Consider the following 19,862-nt stretch of genomic DNA (forward strand, 5'->3'; position numbering starts at 1 on the left):
ATCTGCCCCAACTTACATTTAGAATTAAAACATTTAAATGCTAAACATAAAAAAAATTGCCTCGACCCGACCACGGTGTTCTTTGGGTAAATATATCATACCACAGGTTATATGTTTTCTCAGATAAAACCTCCGCGGCCTGATTACAATTTTATTATTTACTTGCTTGATTTTTCAGCAAAGTCGTGGCAATTCGATCTAAGATATATTTTCGGAGATAGACTTGATCAGGAGAGCTGAGCACTGTTTGTAATCACTACATAGTATAAAACAAAGTCGCTTCCTGCTGTCTGGATGGATGTCTGTTCCTATGTATGCTTAGATCTTTAAAACTACGCAACGGATTTTGACGCGTTTTTTTTAAATAGCACTATTCAAGAGGAAGGTTTATATGTAATACATCAGCATTGCATTCGTGCGAAGCCGGAGCGGGTCGCTAGTATTTTTATATAGTAACCAGTGTTGGCCGAACGTTAATTGCAATTAACCATTACATACGACTTATAAATTGATCCGTAAACTGTAACTGTAACCGTCCGTTACTGTTTACGGTTCCATTTGTACTGGCTAATGGTTAATTGCAATTAATGTTGGCCAACACTGATAGTAACCATACCATCATACCTCGTTCGACCTCCGCGTTAATGTTGATGGTGCGCAGACGCAGCTCCTCGTTCTCGAAGAGCATGCCCCGCGACGACTTGCGGTCCAACCTGCGAAGTCAAATAATAGGTACCGTAAAACGGGGCGACTTTCAAATGCAGGGGCGACTTTGAAACCCTTTTGTCTTTGATTGTTACTAACCATTATGGGCCATTGTTGTCTTATAAATAAATAAATTGAATTTAATTGAAAGTTTAGTTTTTAAGCCATAAATAAATTTTTATGCGAGATTTTTTAATATAGGTGAACATCAATATATAGAGTAATCTTACTAGTTACATGAACAGTTTCAGCAAATAACGAATAATAGTAATTTTATGGCCGTTTTAAAACTTTCAAAGTAGCCCCAAGTTTTCCTAAAGCCACCCCGTTTTACGGTACACGCAGTATATCAGGATCATCATCAATCTAGGAGGATATAACCAAACGGAGTAGCCATTAACAGGCGTTTCCCTCTCTGTCGAAAATAGTCGGCCAATGGTCATATACAATGTATGGACTGACGTTTATCTGACATGGCTATTTTGACGTTACGCATACATTTGTCGTTCCCCTCCCCCGCAAAAATCGGTAGGCTTTTTTGTACAGAAAATTACAGACGTTGTGTCTCCGTTTAGTTATATCCTCCTACCCGCGCAGCATGGTTTCCCCTATCACTAAGCCCGTCACTTTCGCACTCACATACTTGTTAGAACGAGACAGGCATGGTGATAAGCGTACCGTGCTAAGACTGCTAGTCATCAGTAGCCTTGCCACGACTGCCTTAGCAGTGTCAAACTTACATATTCGCTAACGTCTGCGAAACTTACTTTCTATACTCGTACATGTCGCATATGTGAGTACGAGCGAGATGCATAGAAAGTAAGTTACTAACATGCTAGCGATTAGCGAATGTCAGTGTCAAACTGGTGGTAGCCGTACAAGTAGATCTACTGATGAGCCGTCGGAGTTTCCAGAGTTGAGAAATTTCCACATGGAAAAATTACGGAAACTCATATTTAGTATAGGAATCGCAATTTTCCATTTCCGAAATGAATGCTTATTTCGTATCCTGTGAAATTTTCCTGAAATATCCAAGAACTTTTCCAACTCATTTAAAACTTTCCGCAACTTGTATTGATCTGGCGTTAATGGACTGTAATCGCAAAACTCGAAAATTAAAGCTTCATCTTAACATTAAATCATTTTACGGTTTAGACTCACTTGTTTTAGTCACTCGCGCGACATGTTCTGTCGTCAGTCCCACGTGCACTGATTAACAGAGCTTTGCGTCTCTGTGATCCGCAATATCTGCAAGGCGAGCTGCGACATGTACGACATGTGTTAGAGAGGAATGGGTATGGTTGGAGACAGAGCCAGCGTGCAGCAGGTTCGTCAGCGTTGCGAAAGAAGCATACAGCGGAGAGAGCACCTGCGTACCTACCGTACATTAAGGGAGTGACGGACGAAATTGGACGCCTATTACGCCGGAGGTTTAGCATTAGGACAATTTTCCGTCCTCATGTAAAGATTAGAAATGTGCTGCGCTCTCCAAAGGACAAGGATCCGCTGGGTAACCCGGGCGTCTATGAGATACCATGCGACTGCGGTAAATCCTACATAGGAGAAACCGGACGCAACGTGTCCACTAGACTGTTAGAACGCATACGGAGTGTAAAGAAGATGGAATGCAGCATCTCCGCAGTGGCAGAGCACGCCCTAGATACAGGCGCGTCGCACTATCTTCGGTTTGGCAAGGCGAGATTACTGGTACGAGAAAAATGCTACGTACCACGTAAAATACGTGAAGAGATCGAGTTTGGGCGGCGCCCTAATTTCAATCGGGATAGCGGCTGGGCTGTGCCGCCAGCATGGAAGCCTGTGATTCCTCAGCAGAATGCCGGTGAGTGTTGTGACAGTGTAGTGGACATAGTGAGTTCGTGCTGTGTAGCGCTACAAGTGTTAGGTGACCCAAACCCAAACACACCACTGTGCCCGCCTACAACGATAGCGCAAGACCTCCCCCAACCGGTTTTCTCGGCGCGCGCGCAGCGAGCGACGCGGCGCGCGGCAGCGGCAGTACGCAATACACGGTCGTCGTGAACGCTGCTCGCACTATTAGTGCTTGAGAAAGGAGACCTACGCTCTCCAAAACATGTCGCGCGAGTGACTAAAACAAGTGAGTCTAAACCGTAAAATGATTTAATGTTAGTATGTCTCACAACAGTTTAAATTCGATTAAAGCTTCATCTATTTATTTGTATCATTCTATCGCTTAAAGGCCTTAAAGGCAAGCAGCCGACACTTCGATGTTCGCGGTAGCCTCCCTCGCCTAGTATTAGATTGATTGACACACGCTACTCACTTCCGGTTGGGTTTGAGGTTGACATCCTCAACACGCTACTCACTTTCGGTTGGGTTTGAGGTTGACATCCTCAACACGCTACTCACTTTCGGTTGGGTTTGAAGTTGACATCCTCAACACGCTACTCACTTCCGGTTTGGTTTGAGGTTGACATCCACAACACGCTACTCACTTTCGGTTGGGTTTGAAGTTGACATCCTCAACACGCTACTCACTTCCGGTTTGGTTTGAGGTTGACATCCTTGCGCCGCGTGCGCAGCATGCTGGCGCCCGTCATGCCCGACATCTTGCCCCAGCGCACGCGCCATGCGTCGAGTAACACCTGCAACAGATAATTATATTATAATAAGTTTATTTATTTTCTAATGTACGTAAGCAAAGTGTAAAAGAAACATAAAAAAAGAACAAACTTTATTAGATTAACTCTCGTATACATAATAATGTATTTATTAGAATTACTTTCGGTAATAGCAGCGGTTAGTTCTTAAATATAAAATACTGACAACCTTTCATGCTGATTGTTACCTGGGCATTTTTTTGTAAAGAAATACACTCGACTTTTTTTCTAAGGTAGGTAAATTTAATGTTTTTCCTATTGAAAGTCACGAGCTCTTTCGATCCTACTAGGAGAAAAAAAAGCGGCCCGTTTTATTTTTCCATTCCGTTACCATTTTTCAAACACTTTGTACGGCGGTAACGAAATGGAGAGTACGTAAAATGTATGACAATTTTGGGACATTTTTTTTTCTCCTAGGAGGTTGGATCAGCTCATGATTCTGAGTAGAAATAACATTAAATTTACTTAATACCTTAAAAAAATCGAGTGTATCCTTCTACAGAAAAATGCCCTCCTAATACCGTTTTCGTTTATTGAGATGAGCAATAAAGAATAATGTTATGGTACGATTTTATGTTACTTAGGTCAATGCATTTTTATAGAACAGATGTTTGATGAAGGAAAGCTATAAATAGGTAAAATAGGTAGGTAAGTACCTACCTACATTTTTGCAACGTATTTCGGGAAATAGACGCTGGACATATTTTTTCTTACGGAAATGTACAAAATTAACTTACAACGTAGCAAACACGTTTAAAGTTAAAATTATTAAACGAAACAATATTCCCGTCTAAAATGTTGTTACAAATGTAGTGCATTTTTATTTTATTTATTAAGTACAGCCACATCGTATGTATTACATATGTTGCATTAAAATTGTGTCAAAGTACTTCACCCGATACAGTACGACAATTAAGAAGTACATAGCGTTGAGTGCATAATTGTTTTCCATCGTATTTTCTCGGAAACGTTCGTATTTGTCATGCTGCTTCAATTAGCGTCAATACTTTTTGTACCGAGACTGACTGAAATAGCAAGACAAATACGTTTCCGTGGAAATACGAAGGAAAACAATTATTATGCACTACATCTGTACACGTGTACCCGGTGTACCCCCACGGGGGTAAAAAGGGGTGCAAGGTGGCAAATGCAATAATACCTGCAACTAAGTATTTTATAGGATTGCAGTGAATGTAAACTACAAATCAGAAGGACAAGGCCACAAAGTAAGGCTTCAGCAATATGGCTTCGATTCTAGTCCACGTCCTACTGAGGATACTGAGATTGCATCTACTGTCCGCGCGCGAATTCCGTGCACGGCTGAGGAATGTTAGGAATGTTGGGCGTCATGACAGAGTGGTGTCATTTTGTAAGTACGTACGGGCGCAGCGCACACCCTCCCACTTCCTCGACCTCCGAATGCACGGAATTGCCGCGCGGACAGCATTAATAGAAACTTTAATTTATTAGGAAACCAACATTGTCATAGAGTAAAGAGCATTTATTAAAAATGTTAACATTTATTTCCAAATCTAAAAAAGAATTGAAATTCCTCATCGAAAAGCTAGTAGTAGGTCAATAACGAAACTCATTCAAGTACGAGCCAGTGTTTAAAATTTACATAATATTATTACAAAAGGAAAAAGTTTTTTTACCGAACTTACTACTCTAGTTAACTCGTCGCAATTTTCTTATACCTACTAAATTCACATCTCAACAGTCTATCTAGCTCTAACCTAAAGTCTAACACTAAATTAAAACTAAGCCAACTCACCGGCTAAGCTTCCGTAATACAATTAAGAAACGATGACTTGAGCCATAATCATAAAAATATAATTAAAAAAAGTATAGCTCTGAAAGACGGGGATACCGCTATGTGGGATGTAATTGCATCTCTTTCACTCTCAAGTAAAGGTGAGATGACACTCATGCTCTTGAGTTTGTGCATGCGCAGTAGAATAGAGGCAAATTCGACTTTAATTAAAATGGTTGGTGACATGGCGTATGACGACGTTTGTAAGTTTTTATAAAAAAATACACAACTCGTACTTATGTTACTGTTTTTTGTATAAAAACTATATAAAATCTTACTTTTATTGACAAGTATACTTTTATTTAAATTTTAATAATCAACACTTAAGTATTATTCAAGTAAACCGCCACAAGACACTGACCACAGTGACAATCTTTCATAAAAATTATTGCCAGTGTAAGAAATTAGTTCCAATGAAATTCCGCAACATGGCGCATGATCATATATGTATTACTGGTCAGGCTTTACTAGGTACTCCTCAATTTGTTTTTAAAATGATATCAAGCCATAATGAGCTTCCGTTATTTTAATAAAATGTGTCTAGATATGGCCATTAGCCCACCTCCGTTCAGCAAGGGGCATAACATTGCATTGTCCAGTCAGCAGCAGCACTCTTATTCTCTTAACAATAACGTCGCGTCAAGATCATTTTGAACACTTTGCCTGCTTAGCATCTTCTGCTGCTGACTGTCCATGGAAGTTACGTAGGTATGTTAAATTTGAACTCAATCGGACAACACATCTTCCATGGAGACTATATAAAGGAGCCAAATCTCTATGTATGAAAAGTGTCCATCAAAAAACAGTAATTAGGCGGCGCCACCATACACCGAAATACTACCAAAAACAACCTACGTAATTTGGTCGGGTTATTTGTTGGTTCATGTTATACTCATGTCCCAGAGCCTAACTAGCGCCACCGGAGAGATCAGGAACTATTATTTAAAGCTGAAAGCGGTCACTTTTGCAACAATTCTGCCATAAGAGATTGGCATCCTTTCTATACCATCCATAACATCTTCTCGTAATTTTGACAGACGCTTTGAAATAAAACTATGGATGGTATAGAAAGGATGCCAATCTCTTATGGCAAAAGTGACCGCTTTCAGGAGTCGTAGCACGGTACGCTTACACCATGCCTGTCACGTTCTAACAAGTATGTGAGTGCGAAAGTGACGGACTTAGTGATAGGGGAAACCATGCTGCGCGGGCAGCTTTAAAATAATAGTTCCTAATCTCTCCGGTGGCGCTAGTTAGGCTCTGAGAACAAAGGGTATTGTAATATATAGGAGACTCTATGACATGAACCATAGGGGTATAATAATGTAGAGATAAAATGGGGGAGGGGCAGCAAATAACCCGACCAAATTACGTAGGTTGTTTCTGGTATGTTGTCAGGAATGTTAAAACGTGTTTTTAATTTTGTAGCATTGCGTAATTATGTTCTGTCCCTCACGGTCGCACGGGTGCACATCTATATAAAATACTATAGGTGTATGGTCTAGGTACTTCAGTGTATAGTGGCGCCGCCTATTTACTGTTTACTTACGGTCACTTTTTGATACATGAAGATTCATTTCCTTACCTCTACCTTCCATAAATAAAACCCCGAAATGGAGACAGTGAGTTTCCACTTGTTTGCGCCACATATAAAACCTTTATTATTAAGTATATTCTGACCTCCTTGGAGGAAAAAAGAAGAGTGACACATGACACATATCAATGAAATTTGTTCTAATAAGAACGCGTGCATGTAAGAATATAAAAGGAAAGAAAACCAAAGGGGATCCCCAAGTGCCGCCGTGCCATTCCGTGGACGCTCCACAAGGACCCATCTGCAGAAGTATCAGAACCAGTGAATTAATTAATTATCGGGGTAAGTTGCGCCACCACTTCTCCTTTATTTCAATGCATTGTTGACATATGTGTGCTAACAAGAACATGAATTTTTAGTGTTCCGTGCAAAACTTTGTTTTGACAAACGGAACACTTATGGGATCACTTCGGTCTTGCAAATCAGTTAAATGCGATTTTTATTAATCTGAAATAAATATTATTCATTCATTCATTCATTCGTTGTGGTATCGTTTGCAGACGTTTTAGCTAAATACAAAATTAGTTTCATGATAATGAATGATGGTATATAATTATAAGTCTAACACAGATAAACTACAATTAACTAAACTGAAACTACTTTAAAACTAAAAATCTAAATCTAAAATGGGCCCCCGTGGCATGGTGCCGAGGATGCTGGCAGCATTTCCTCGCTGAATGATTAATATTGATAGGTAGTTCTAAAGTAATGTCACGATCCGCATAAAAACACAGTGGCATAGAGTCAAACGCTGACTCAACGAAAATTATAGGCCAAGTCGATAGGGTAAGAGGTTCTTATTTATAAGATTAACTTCAGGGTGTCAGCAGAAGGCTACATATGTGGTATTTTCTATAAAAAGGGACCTTATTGTCGATGGCGCTTACGCCATTATTAACGATGCTCCTATACATATAATGCCGCGCGACGCTGTGCGGCGTAAGCGCCATCGACAATAAGGTCCCTTTTCTTAGAAAATGCCCCATATTATTATACTAGCTTCTGCCCGCGACTTCGTCTGCGTGGACTTAGTAACCGCAGCTAGAGTAAGAATAGCGCCTGGATAAAGTCTAATGGCAATCATTTTATTTGAGCATTGCTTAATTGCTTACACAAATTATCAGGCAATTCATTAATTATCTCAATTCCAAACCAAACTATCTCTATGCCAAATTTCAACTAAATCGGTTCAGCGGCTTAAGCGTGAAGAGAGGTAACACGGACAGACTGCAGACATTCGCATTTATAGTATTAGTGTGGATCTTAACATTATATTTCTATAAAAAAATGTCTGTCGTCACTCATGTCATTAATTCAAACTTACACACATGCAATAGCTGTTAAAATCATAACCCTTTATTTTAAATTTGCCGTAGTCAGGAAAGTGGAGGGCGCGTATATCTGAACTGAACTGCACGAGTTTCTATAATGTAATTAGGGATGCATAGAGTGACCATTCCAGTAAGTTCTAAAAGGATTTTTGTTATATAAAATTGAAAATTAAGTGTCGAATTTACCTAATAAACGTTATTGTCCATCTGAAATCGGTTTTTTTGCCGAATCCGAAAACGAAGGTTGTGCTCTAGTTTCGACCGAAACCGATCCTTCAGCTGTACAGTCGAAGGCAAAAATATCGATCCAGACAAATGGCTCAAAAATATGTGAACACCACTTTATTGTCTAAGGTGTAAGAGCATACACATATTTTTGAAACTTTGGGAATGTATATATATTTATGCCCTTGGCTGTACCTAATGTGATTTTTGCCGAAATTTGCTGAAATGTAAACCCTATCAAAAATACAGTTTCAGCGCGGCTGAATAATTTGGCAGTTTTTAGCGGTAATCGAACCTTCGGCCGAAATATGATTATATCTAACAGCAAAGTGACGCCAGTGACGTCATAATGACGTATAAATGCTACCTATGCCGACACTGCTAAACTTTCATACAAATCAAGCAAGCACTCATGAATTAATGTTCAAAATGTCTATAGTTGTCATTAATGCTAACGAGCAATTTGCGACTCTTTTTGGACGCCCTTGGTTTTCAAAGAGCTAAACCCAAGCACTAAATTCGACAAACATACAAAATACTAAAAATATACGTTACTTTTATTGCATTTTTTTTTTCATTACTAGAATCATTACGACAAATGAGTGCAAAGCGAGATTTGAAGTCACCTTTTTTTTGCATGACGGCTCTGCTTAATACAAAATCAAATTTTCCTCTGGACTTAAAATGGAAATGTAAAATCTGGTCACCCTACACTCGTACTTTTCTGTTAGAGAATAGTAATTCATTCAAGGACTGTTCCATTTAGTTTCACGCGATCGCGGCTCTTACGCGTTACGTGATACTTTGTGTTACCATGTGTTACTAAATTAGTCCTCCAGTGATAGTAACGTTAAATAATAATTCGTCGATTCATACGTGTAGTTAAAAATATTATAAATTATTGAAAGAAAAATCCATTTCAATTTAGAATCAATTGCACACACACACAGTAATTAATTTAATGAGTAAGGCCTACTGTCCACGGAAGCGTAGCTGCATAGACGCGTACTCGTCATTGTACGCTTGCTGTACGCTTGCAGCCTACATACAGAACCGCACAACTCTGTTGACGGAGCGGCAACGTCGCGTCAGCGACGCTGCATGGAAGCTTCACGCCGCTGGGCGTACTGCATGTCATACGCCGGGCTACATCGCAAGGAATAGCACGTTGAGTTTTTGTGAAAAAAATGGCGGCAAGGGCTGCAAAGTTTGTTCAAATAGTGAAAAATATCCTGGAATGTCCTTTTACTCATTCTATAAAATGAATGAAATACGTTATCATCCTCTGATAGTTCTCTTGCAGCTACGAACAGTCTACAATTGATGTTTCTTTCTATATATGGATGTATCCAATATCTAAGGCGTCTTCGGCGACTTCGAAGATAATAATAAGCCAAAATAACGTCTTCATCGTTGGACGACATTCTCACGAACGAAAGGAAATGTAGGCTACGATACGCTTACGCTACGCTTCGTGGACAACGTCTGTACGCCGGGCTGCATGGCAGCTGCACTGCGTATTCATGCAGCGTCTATGCAGCTACGCGTCGTGGACAGTAGGCCTAAGTCCTCGCATTACTTAGATAGAATGAGGCGAAGATGGCGAGGAAAAAAAATGGTTTTTTACAACTCTACCCAGGTTTCATATCTATATAGGTGGTACTCGTATAAGATACGGCGTGTTTTTGTGTGCGTTGCTTCTTCATAATGTACAATGAAGACCTATCTGAGGAGTTACGTATAAAATAAAAAATGGTACTAAGTACCTATTAAAAGTGCAAGTATGTGCATGCTTAGTTACTTCTAAGTAATAACGCATAATTAAAGCTATAAACGTGTCCCATCATTTTTAAAGACCTATTATTTGAGAATACCTAGACCATAAACGTCCAAATGATACTTGTAACGAAACTGCATATAAATATGCAGTAAACAGAACGTAAAACTTGCAGTTGCACTCAATTCACATTGCTTATCAAGCGTTTGCCTCGAACAAGCTAGTGTAACATTAAACCCCGAGTACCTTCACATTACTTACCCTCCTAAGACCCCCAGTACCCGTACCATGAGTCACTGACAGTCTCAAAAGTTAGTTAAGTAAGTTAAGTGGTAAAGTATACATATATATGTTCCCAGTGAGATACGTTTATGGAAGCATCTGTATTTAAGGACATTTATGCTATTTTAAGTTCTTTGTTCATCCCATGTATGTTTTCTGTGTTGTCTCCTTAATAAATAAATAAATAAATAAAACTGACATATACGTCCTGGCTACCGTACAAGCGAGATGTATATTAATGCGAGTACGAGCGAGATGCATAGAAAGTAAGTTAGGTTCTCGATAGCGTTCTTGTCAGTGCCAAACTGGTGGTAGCCACGCTGTAAAAATTTGTAGGTACATATTCAACAATCTATTTTAAACTTTTATATTGGACCTTCAAGATGGTTCTAACGAATTTGTACTACGTTGTCTATTCAGTGTTTTTCAACACACTTGCTCAAAACGACGTTTTTATTCCACCGATTTTTGGCTCATAATCCAACACGCGTGTGCTTTTTTAGTATATTATAACACTCGTGCCTTTCCATTATATTATCCGACTGACTTAAGAAGGTAACTTGCTAAAAATATGTATGAAAACGGAGCCTTCCTAAATTGGTCGAGTACCTAGATTTTACCACGCGGGCTGGCGGGCGCCGGCGCCCCCCGACCGCCGGCCGCGGCCCGGCCGGCCCGCCCGCCGCCCGCGGCCGGGGCGAGGGGCGGCCGGCAGAATGACAGATTACTAACTGTTTTAACAATTAAAATTTGATTAATATGAAAGTTTATTTTTTTCCTCGCAATTGTGTTGAAAAACTTCGTATGAAACGTGTGTGCATTGGTCATTACACACATCGGCTTTCTTATTGAGCGCTCGCTTACAGCTCGCGCGCACAATATCGCCTCGTGTGTGATGACCAACTTTTCACACTTGTATCACAATGTACTATTATGTATGAGGTCCCTAGCGACTTTCATAATGACTGTCACTGTGTGAATTGTTTGACTATATGATATCATTATGAATAGTTTTAGCGTCGTAGGTGCATCGATATCGATATGCGATAGCTAATAAAATAGGCCATGAAATTCGCGTTTCATTTGGTTATGATGGACGTCACTTTTATAGCCACAATTACTTTGTTACGAGTCTTAGGTAATTATTTAGGCGATGCAGTAACATTGTAGACTCCGTGTCAGCTTTTGCGCCGAGTTTAACAGAACAAAGTGAGGGAGTGTCGTTATAGACATCATATTTACCATCACCATACTTTGTTTTTGCTGCAGAGTTAATTATCTTGGTCTGACTCTAATTAACTATTACATATAACGTGAAAACCCAAAGTTGTAAAATATTTAAAGAGAGAAATTAAATTTCATGCACGAGTTTAAGGAAACTCTTACTTAAATAGTTTGAAAGAAAAGTTTGAGAAAAGTGAACTGAGAAGTGATTATGACACTATGTTGTTCCTTACTAGTCTTCTGGTACCTATAGTCAGCCGAAACTATGAATCCAGAGCCCAAAGGGTAAGTACCTAGACTATAATTTATTATTTTTAGATAGAGGTGACATCAAAGCTTAAGAAAAAGTTTGTTTACGCAGGAGAGTTTAGGTGGATAACGAGACAAAGACGAGAACATATTAAGCATCGGTACACTACTTTATTTAGTACATAATATTTCAGATACACGATACGCCTCATACACCTTAGTACATGCTATTTACTTAATTACATATTAATGAGATACGGGTGCAAAGCCTTACACCGTCGGTGCCCATGACTGTGCATAATATTTTTTATGGATCCACCAAAAGTGTTTGCTTTGTCTAGACAATCCTGCCTAGTTAGTGCCCACCTAGCTAGAAAGGTAGTTCAAAAACAATTTACCTACAGCAAAGATAGATATAACTCCGTAATAGATGGATACAGTCTAAGGAAAAAAGGTGCCTCGAAAATCAAGAAAATTTGATTCTCGTTCAGAGGGCGCTACTAGTTTTGGCCTACAGTCGTATAGATGGCGTTGATGGTTTCGTTTGTTATTTAACAATTTTAACTTTTAACGCATATCAGTGAAAGAACATGGGTCAAAATCATAAAAATAATTAATGCAAATAAAAAAAATCATTTATCTATATTTAAATACATTCTATCGTATTTTTATAAATCTTCATTTTTAGTTTTAAAGTGTGTCAACAGATGGCAGTGAATTTACTGGGGTTACAAAATTTACTATGACAGTAACCCTCTAGTATCAGTTACTCTATGCCTACAGTCCTACACAGAGAAAGTAATATTACGATAAGTATAGGTACATATGTAACTTAGAATAGATATACCTACTTTAGACCACCGTCTTCATTCAGTGACGTAACGCCTAATTTCTCGCATCTCTACCATACTCGTATCTCTATTTCGTATCCACGCATAAAAGCAGGAAGTGCCTGTAGGTAAAGTCAGAATTAATTAAGTGTCCAAATGTTAGATACTTACTTAAGACTTGCTCGCAACATATCTAACAAATGAAAATACCTACTAAATTTTGCATACAGTCGTGCTTATAATTATTAAATTGTAAGGATACAAAGTTATTCTTGCACAAGTACTAACTGGTTTTGACTGTTAATTAGCCTTTCTTTTTTAATAGGTAGAAATGAATATGAAGTCTATGGATGACCATACTACGTCTATTAATTAGGTGTCGATGTTTTGTTATAATAGCTTTGATAAGATAAAAACTAATCTTAATGGCGATAATTATTATCAGATTGTCAGACAAACACAACAAATTTAGTATTTACCTAATAAAATAACTCGTTCAAACTATTGAAATGACTGAAATTACCAATTACCTTCTTATATTACCGAAATGAACACGGTCCTGACAGATGTAACAGTTTTAAGAAAAAATATGATAGCAAGGACTCGCCAGTCAAGGATCATAAGAGAAACACGCAGCGTCCGTGCTAAATCGCTCAGGCACACCGGTGCACCCCTCACCCAAGACACACCCGAAAACTAAAAATAACCGCGCCTAACAATAACCTAACCATCCACTGAGTATTCAGTACCAAACTTAAATGGCCACCACTAACGAAACCAGCAGTGAACTTGCAAGCGTGTTTATAAGCGACAAAGTTAGTGTTTTGGTATCAGTGAGCGGATTACCTGCCGAGGCGTATCGCGATGGCGGAGAGGGGAGCGGGGCGACGAGCGAGAAGGCTATAGCGTGCAGCGGGAGCGGGAGCGAGCGAGCAAGCCACGCGCGCCGGCGGACACCCCAGTCTGTACTCTTTAGTTCCGCGCAGCGCGCCGCTCGCGTCACCCGCCTCCGCTGCCGCGCCCGCTACTATGAAGGCCAAAGGAATGCGTTCGAAGAACATGGATAAGCTTATAGCTGCTGTCCAGGCGAGAGAATGCCTCTGGGACAAAAGCTACAGAGGACACAGGAATCGTTTCAAGTTGGAGCGTTATTGGAACGAGGTGGCCGCGGAAGTGGGGACTAGCAGTGAGTATTATTTGTTTCGGGCGGGTGAACGCCCGCGTCCGCCTCCGCCATTTTTGTTATTGCTAGCGAGCGAGTTGCGCATTTAGAGCGGACGAGTGCGCTTGTATCGTTATGTAATTTTAATGCAGTAGATAGGCCCATTTGAATCGGAACGATGCATCTTTCACTTTAAAAGTTTATTTGAAAATGATGGGCTATGTCCCATGGGATTTCGGAACATAATAAACGCTCATTTTCAAATTTATTGGAAAATTTATTATCTTGCACCAGTTCGGAAAAGGGTTTTTTCTTTCAAAGCGGCACATTTCTTCCCTGCTAGGAGAGATCAAAGCGGCACTTTTCTGTTCTAGGACACAATTTTTTTGCATTGTTTTTTTTTTTAGTTTAAATAATATTGAAAACATAATAATTTCCACATAAAAATACAGTATGTGAAGTATGTGTCACATGATAGCAATAGTTATTTGTGCAACAAGAGAGGAAAGTTGGTTTTTCTTGCGAGTGTTTATTTTGAGTCCCGAGAAAGCGAAAAATTCTATAATTGAATCACGAGCGAAGCGAGTGGTTCTAAGTTAGAATCTTGAGCGTAGCGAGGGACTCGAAAACCCGAGATGTAAAATAACTTTGCTCTCGTGTTGCACACATAAATTTTCACCTCAGTAGTGAGAACATATTAAATGTTAAAATGTATTTCGAATTACACAGAATATTAAAAAAAAATGTAATCAAAGTATGAAGTAGCAGTTCATAGCCTTCACTAAATTAAAAAGCTACTTTCTTTCACTCCCTGGAGTGAGGAAAGTCGCACTTTCCTCACTCCAGGGAGTGACGAAAGTAGGTTTGTTCGAGTTGCTGAGGTGAAAAATTATTGCCACCTTGAGCGTTAACACTTGAATCCCTCACTACGCTCGGGATTCTATTTTAGAGTCCTTCGCTTCTTTCAGAATTCAATGTACGCCCTCGCCGTAAATAAGTCATTGAGTTGTGAGTTGTGACACAATCTAGTATTTTTGACGTAACTTCGAAATAAGTGTAGTACTTATCTTATTAGCAATGATCGGACAAATCATCGCAAAACCATCAAAAATCATTTATATCTCAAAATAGGACAAGATTTATTAAACTCGTATTATTTATAGTATTTTTGAATAAAATTTCCAGAATATACTCAAGTCTCAAAACTGCAGTTAAAAATTGTTCAATTTTTATTATCCTGTTCACTTCCATACCATATTTATTTTTGCGATAATTTGTCCGAACTCTGCTTATTAGTATGTACTTTATTGCTGAGCTATATAGATTTTAATGAAGTCCCTATCCTTCCTTCGTACAGTCGCCCGCAATAATATCTTGCGCATGTTTTGTGTAGAGCCCTAAAACGTGTTATATCACACCAAGCTAACTGCATGGAATTTGCAATGAAGGAGTGTGATCATTTATGTCAAATTTCTATAAATAATATGTCGTTTATAATGACATGTGCAGAGTTAGCTTAGACGGGCTCTACATAGGTATTTGATCGCGCTTCGTTATGCAAGATATTATTGCAGGTGAATGTATATACCCACCTACCTAAGTACGAAACATAAACACAGCCTCCTCCAATTCCAGGTCTAAACTGCCGCAAAAGATGGAAGAACCTAAAAGACCAATGCCGCAAAGAAATGAAAAAGAACCCCAACGAATCCGAATGGCCTCACTTCCCGAAACTCAAGTTCATCCACCACCAGTTCCTCGCAGAAGACGACGAAGATGAGGGTGATACCAACGACGAGGTCTTCAATGCCCTTGACGACTCCATAAAGAGACCAAAGCTAGGATATACCATGAGGAAGAAATTCCTCATGAACAAAAGACGCACGATAGATGTGGATATGAATAAGCTGATAGAGTTGGTGCAGACGAGGGATATTATTTGGAACAGGCAGCTCAAAGGGCACCATAATTGGTATAAGTTGGATGAGAGTTGGAAGGAGATTGCTCAAGAATTAGGAGTTACACGTATGTATATATTATATGCTCATTATATTTAATTCACAATAATTACGTTTGGGTAATTCTTACATGGCTAAAATATGATTTGATTAAGTAATAATGACATTTGCCTCCCTCACATCTAATCATGAATCCAACCAAGAGCAGGGGCACGTTTCTCAAAAGCTTGTAACTTGTAATACAAGCGGATGTCACTTTTTGACAGCTTTTGTTAGAAAGAGACTTCCACTTGTATTACAAGCTACAAGCTTTTAAGAAACGGACCCCTGGACCTATAATTAACATTAAATTTTCAATAAAATTATAAACAAACTGTACTGGGGTTAGTGACTAACTGGTTAATCATAAACTATACCTTTTACTCTACTACTATAATATTTTTAACATAGCTTGGGTACACACAACCATACAATTTATTACATTTAGTTTTAAAGAGTTGTTTACACTTCGCACTCCGATTGAACTTACCTAAATAAGCACTGGAATCACACAACTTTAGAATATCTAAATAAAATGCAATATATGCTCACCAGGGACCTTTTAGGTCAACTTTCGTAAATAAACTGTCTAAAGTACACCCGTCAATGCCTAGACAACACCGCATTTGGCCAAGTTCCTACAGTTCTATATTTACGAACCACTCAATAATTCACTTACAGGCGACGAAGCGCGGCTAAAATGGAAATACCTCAGAGACCAGGCTAGGAAAGAGGTCAGGAAGCAAGATTCAGAATGGGAATATTTACCTAAACTACAATTTTTGACTAATCAATTCAACGACTACGAAGAGACTCCTGGGACTGAAGATCATTTCGCGGATCAAGATTTCGAGCCTCCAGAACCAAGTAGCAGTTATTACAATATAGAACCAGTGCCAGAACCGACGAATGTCAGCGTTAAGGATGATGAATTTGATGAGTTCGACACTAAGCCTATAATTATGGAGACTGATTTTTATGATGATGATGACGAAGTCCCTAAAAGCCCTTGTACGACGGCTGGGCAAGATGCTGGGGAGCCAGCGAAGGATGAAGATGTAGGGTTCTTTAATAGTCTGTTGCCGCATGTGAGGAAACTTGGGCCGGCGAAGAAGCTGATGCTTAGGATGAAGATTCAGGAGTTAGTTTATAATACTGTTTACAATGAAACGTAGGGTATGAAGATGATTTTATCGCAATATTACCAAGATAATAAAATTTATTCCAAAAAATTGGATGATAAGCGTAGTCTGGTAAACCAATTTTATTTCAGTACCAGAAGCATAAAAAAAATACTTGTCCCTTTTTCGGGGTTGATAACTACCGTAAGAAAAAAAAAACAGCATGATAACGCTGCAGTGACAAGGGACCCTTGCCAAACTATAATAATAATAAAAACTATATTCGCATGTCTTCCATGAGATGAGACAAAACTTCATGTAAAACGGAATTAATGCATTTCCGAAAATATGCCTACCAATAGTTTACTGCCATTTTCTATTCTAACATATTGGGTACAAAACGTGTCACTAAATCTCGATAAAAGTTGCCAGATTTTAAAGATTATGTTATGTATTTAAGCTTTTAATCCACTGCAAAATTGCCGATGTTGAGGTCACAAATGTAAAAATATCTTTGACGAGTGCACGACGTTTAAAATTCATTCAGAAGCAATCAAGCGAGTGAGGTGATCAAAATTATTTACACATGCTTGGTCACTTCTGTACCTAGTCCAGTTGAATTGCAGACTATCAGGGAACCATAATAATTTAATAATATCATGTGTAATATAAATTCGTAAAGAAAACTGCCCTTTACTTTTAGAGTATTTTGTAATGTCTTAAATTAAGCTATACTGTGCTTTATATACTTATGTGAGTTATATACTTTCACAGTTTAAATTTTAATTTAAAAAAAATTGTAGCACGTCTTATGGTCTGTAATTCAAATAGATTAACCGCCATTCCAAATGAATATCTTAATTATTTTAGCTGATTTTAATTCGTATTATTTTAAAATTATAAAACTATTTGAATAAAACTCGGACGAATTTAAATTTACGAAATTCACGGTAGAACCTTTTGTTAACTCTCAGTGATTGATTATATTCCTTCAGTCTTTAATAAGGTCAACACGGATAAGTGTGACTGCGGGCTAAGTGTGGCTGGCCTTCACATTGGGCCCTGTTTACACATTGATTAGTGTTTATTGCGAGTTCATACATTTGCCACTAAATGCAAATAGCAAGTAGAGCAACACACTTAACCGTATTTACCTTATTTAGTTTTATTTTATTTTATCTATTTCACAAAGAAAGTTTTAAGTAGTCATAAGACCTAATGTGTATTTTACTAGGTAGGAAAATTACGTTATATTTCTAAATAAATAATATAATAAATTTAATTAAGAGAACAGATTCTTTTATTTGAAATACTGTTTCCATTTTACAATATTTTTTTGGTTGGAAGACAGAAGAGAATATTTCTATTCAATTTCGAAAAGGGTCTCTATTGTTTGACATAATTATTGAAAGTCATAATGTAATGATTGTCATATTATCATTAGTCATAATTTGGTTTTTCTCAGAAACGCGTAACTTTTCAGGATTGCCATAAAACAAACCTAACCTAACCTATCTATAGGATAACCTGAGGAAAATCCTGAAAAGTTAACGGTTTCAGAATGATAATCATTACATTATGACTTTCAATAATTATGTCAAACAAAGGGACCCCTTTCGAAAAATATTCGACGGTGGAAGATATTTTAGGCGCGTTGTTTTATCTGCTACCTACTAGCGACCCGCCCCGGTTTCGCACGGGTAGTTAAACTAAGACAAAACCTTTACAAATTATACATATAAACCTTCCTCTTGAATCACTCTATCTATTTAAAAAACCGCATTAAAATCCGTTGCGTAGTTTTAAAGTTCTAAGCATACATAGGGACAGACGGACGGACAGACAGCGGAAAGCGACTTTGTTTTATACTATGTAGTGACTATTCATGCTGACTGGTCAATCGTGAATTATTAATAAGTATAAACGTATTATCTACCTATGCATGCTTACATTTTATATTACACGCAAAAACATCAAAACGAACAGCATTTTTCAAGTGTGTGTGTGTTTCTAAACTATTTGTACTTATATGAGGAAATTGAAGTTACTAGTTGCAAAATAGTACAAATATAATTTCGTATGTTTCGTATTTAAGTTCCACATTTACAAACAGCCAAATAAAGGAAGCGAGCCCTATTTCCCCGTTTTAAACTATTACATCAACATCATTATCGACTGTTTTGACTTGAGCCGCCCGCGCGGTGTTATTGTTTACAGTTGGCGCTCTAAATATACTGGTTTACGTTTCGTTTACAGTCACTTACTTCTCTAATTGACAGATCGTTTCTGCTGTAAACATTTGGGTATTTTTGAATTATTGGCGTATTTTTTTATCAAAAGACAAGTGGAGTATGAGTAACTTTCGGACGGCACAACAGCAATTCTGTTTATTAATAGACGGTGCAACAAGTCTTAAAAAAATATTTTTAACCTTTTCGACGCCATGCCAAACACAAAAGCTGTCACTCGGACGCCACGTCACCGAAGTGTCAAAACTGAAATTAAACTTTATGCACATGCACGTAGGTATGTTGCTCTGTGGTCTGTGACGGATTAATCCGTCTTTGGCGTTGGACCTGCGGTGCCGATATATCCATCATTGGCGTCCAAAAGGTTAAATGTTTCCCTTCATTTCCGCCTCCCTTAACCTTGAAGTCTCAATCTAAATCCATGAACCCATATATCACTTTGCGCAGGTAAATATACAACACATTAAGACAACTCCATCGGCGCCTACGCATACGTATGTAGGTACGCATGCGTTAGCAATGTGGACGATGGTGTATGTGTTATTGATTCGTTAACGGGTTCACGGAATTAGTCTTTGAAATGTCTGATTGATTGAGTCAAACTAGGGTTGTTTAGTCAGGTCTAAAAATAAATCTACTCGCAATTCGATGAAAAACTCAAATG

At 38.5% G+C, this 19,862-nt stretch overlaps 2 protein-coding genes across 5 annotated transcripts in view; one reads left to right on the forward strand and one right to left on the reverse strand.

Annotated features, from left to right (window-relative positions):
* LOC134751408 (uncharacterized) overlaps positions 1-19,862 on the reverse strand; it is a 54,932-nt gene that overhangs the window by 10,428 nt on the left and 24,642 nt on the right. For 3 of the 4 annotated variants that reach the window (XM_063686805.1, XM_063686806.1, XM_063686807.1), the window contains 2 exons: positions 3,223-3,329; positions 625-713 (listed from right to left, as the gene is read on the reverse strand). In XM_063686805.1, the coding sequence (XP_063542875.1) occupies positions 625-713; positions 3,223-3,329 (196 nt within the window). Of the gene's footprint in view, positions 1-624; positions 714-3,222; positions 3,330-19,862 lie in introns of those variants that run through there. The other variant, XM_063686809.1, reaches the window with a different exon arrangement.
* Positions 13,278-18,177, forward strand: LOC134751619 (uncharacterized). Its single transcript, XM_063687098.1, has 3 exons — positions 13,278-13,855; positions 15,467-15,856; positions 16,510-18,177. Exons 1-3 carry the CDS (start codon positions 13,699-13,701, stop codon positions 17,001-17,003), a joined length of 1,041 nt encoding a protein of 346 aa, XP_063543168.1. The 5' UTR covers positions 13,278-13,698; the 3' UTR covers positions 17,004-18,177.

The sequence above is a fragment of the Cydia strobilella genome, chromosome 22 (assembly GCF_947568885.1).
Source record: "Cydia strobilella chromosome 22, ilCydStro3.1, whole genome shotgun sequence".
NCBI lineage: Eukaryota > Metazoa > Arthropoda > Insecta > Lepidoptera > Tortricidae > Cydia > Cydia strobilella.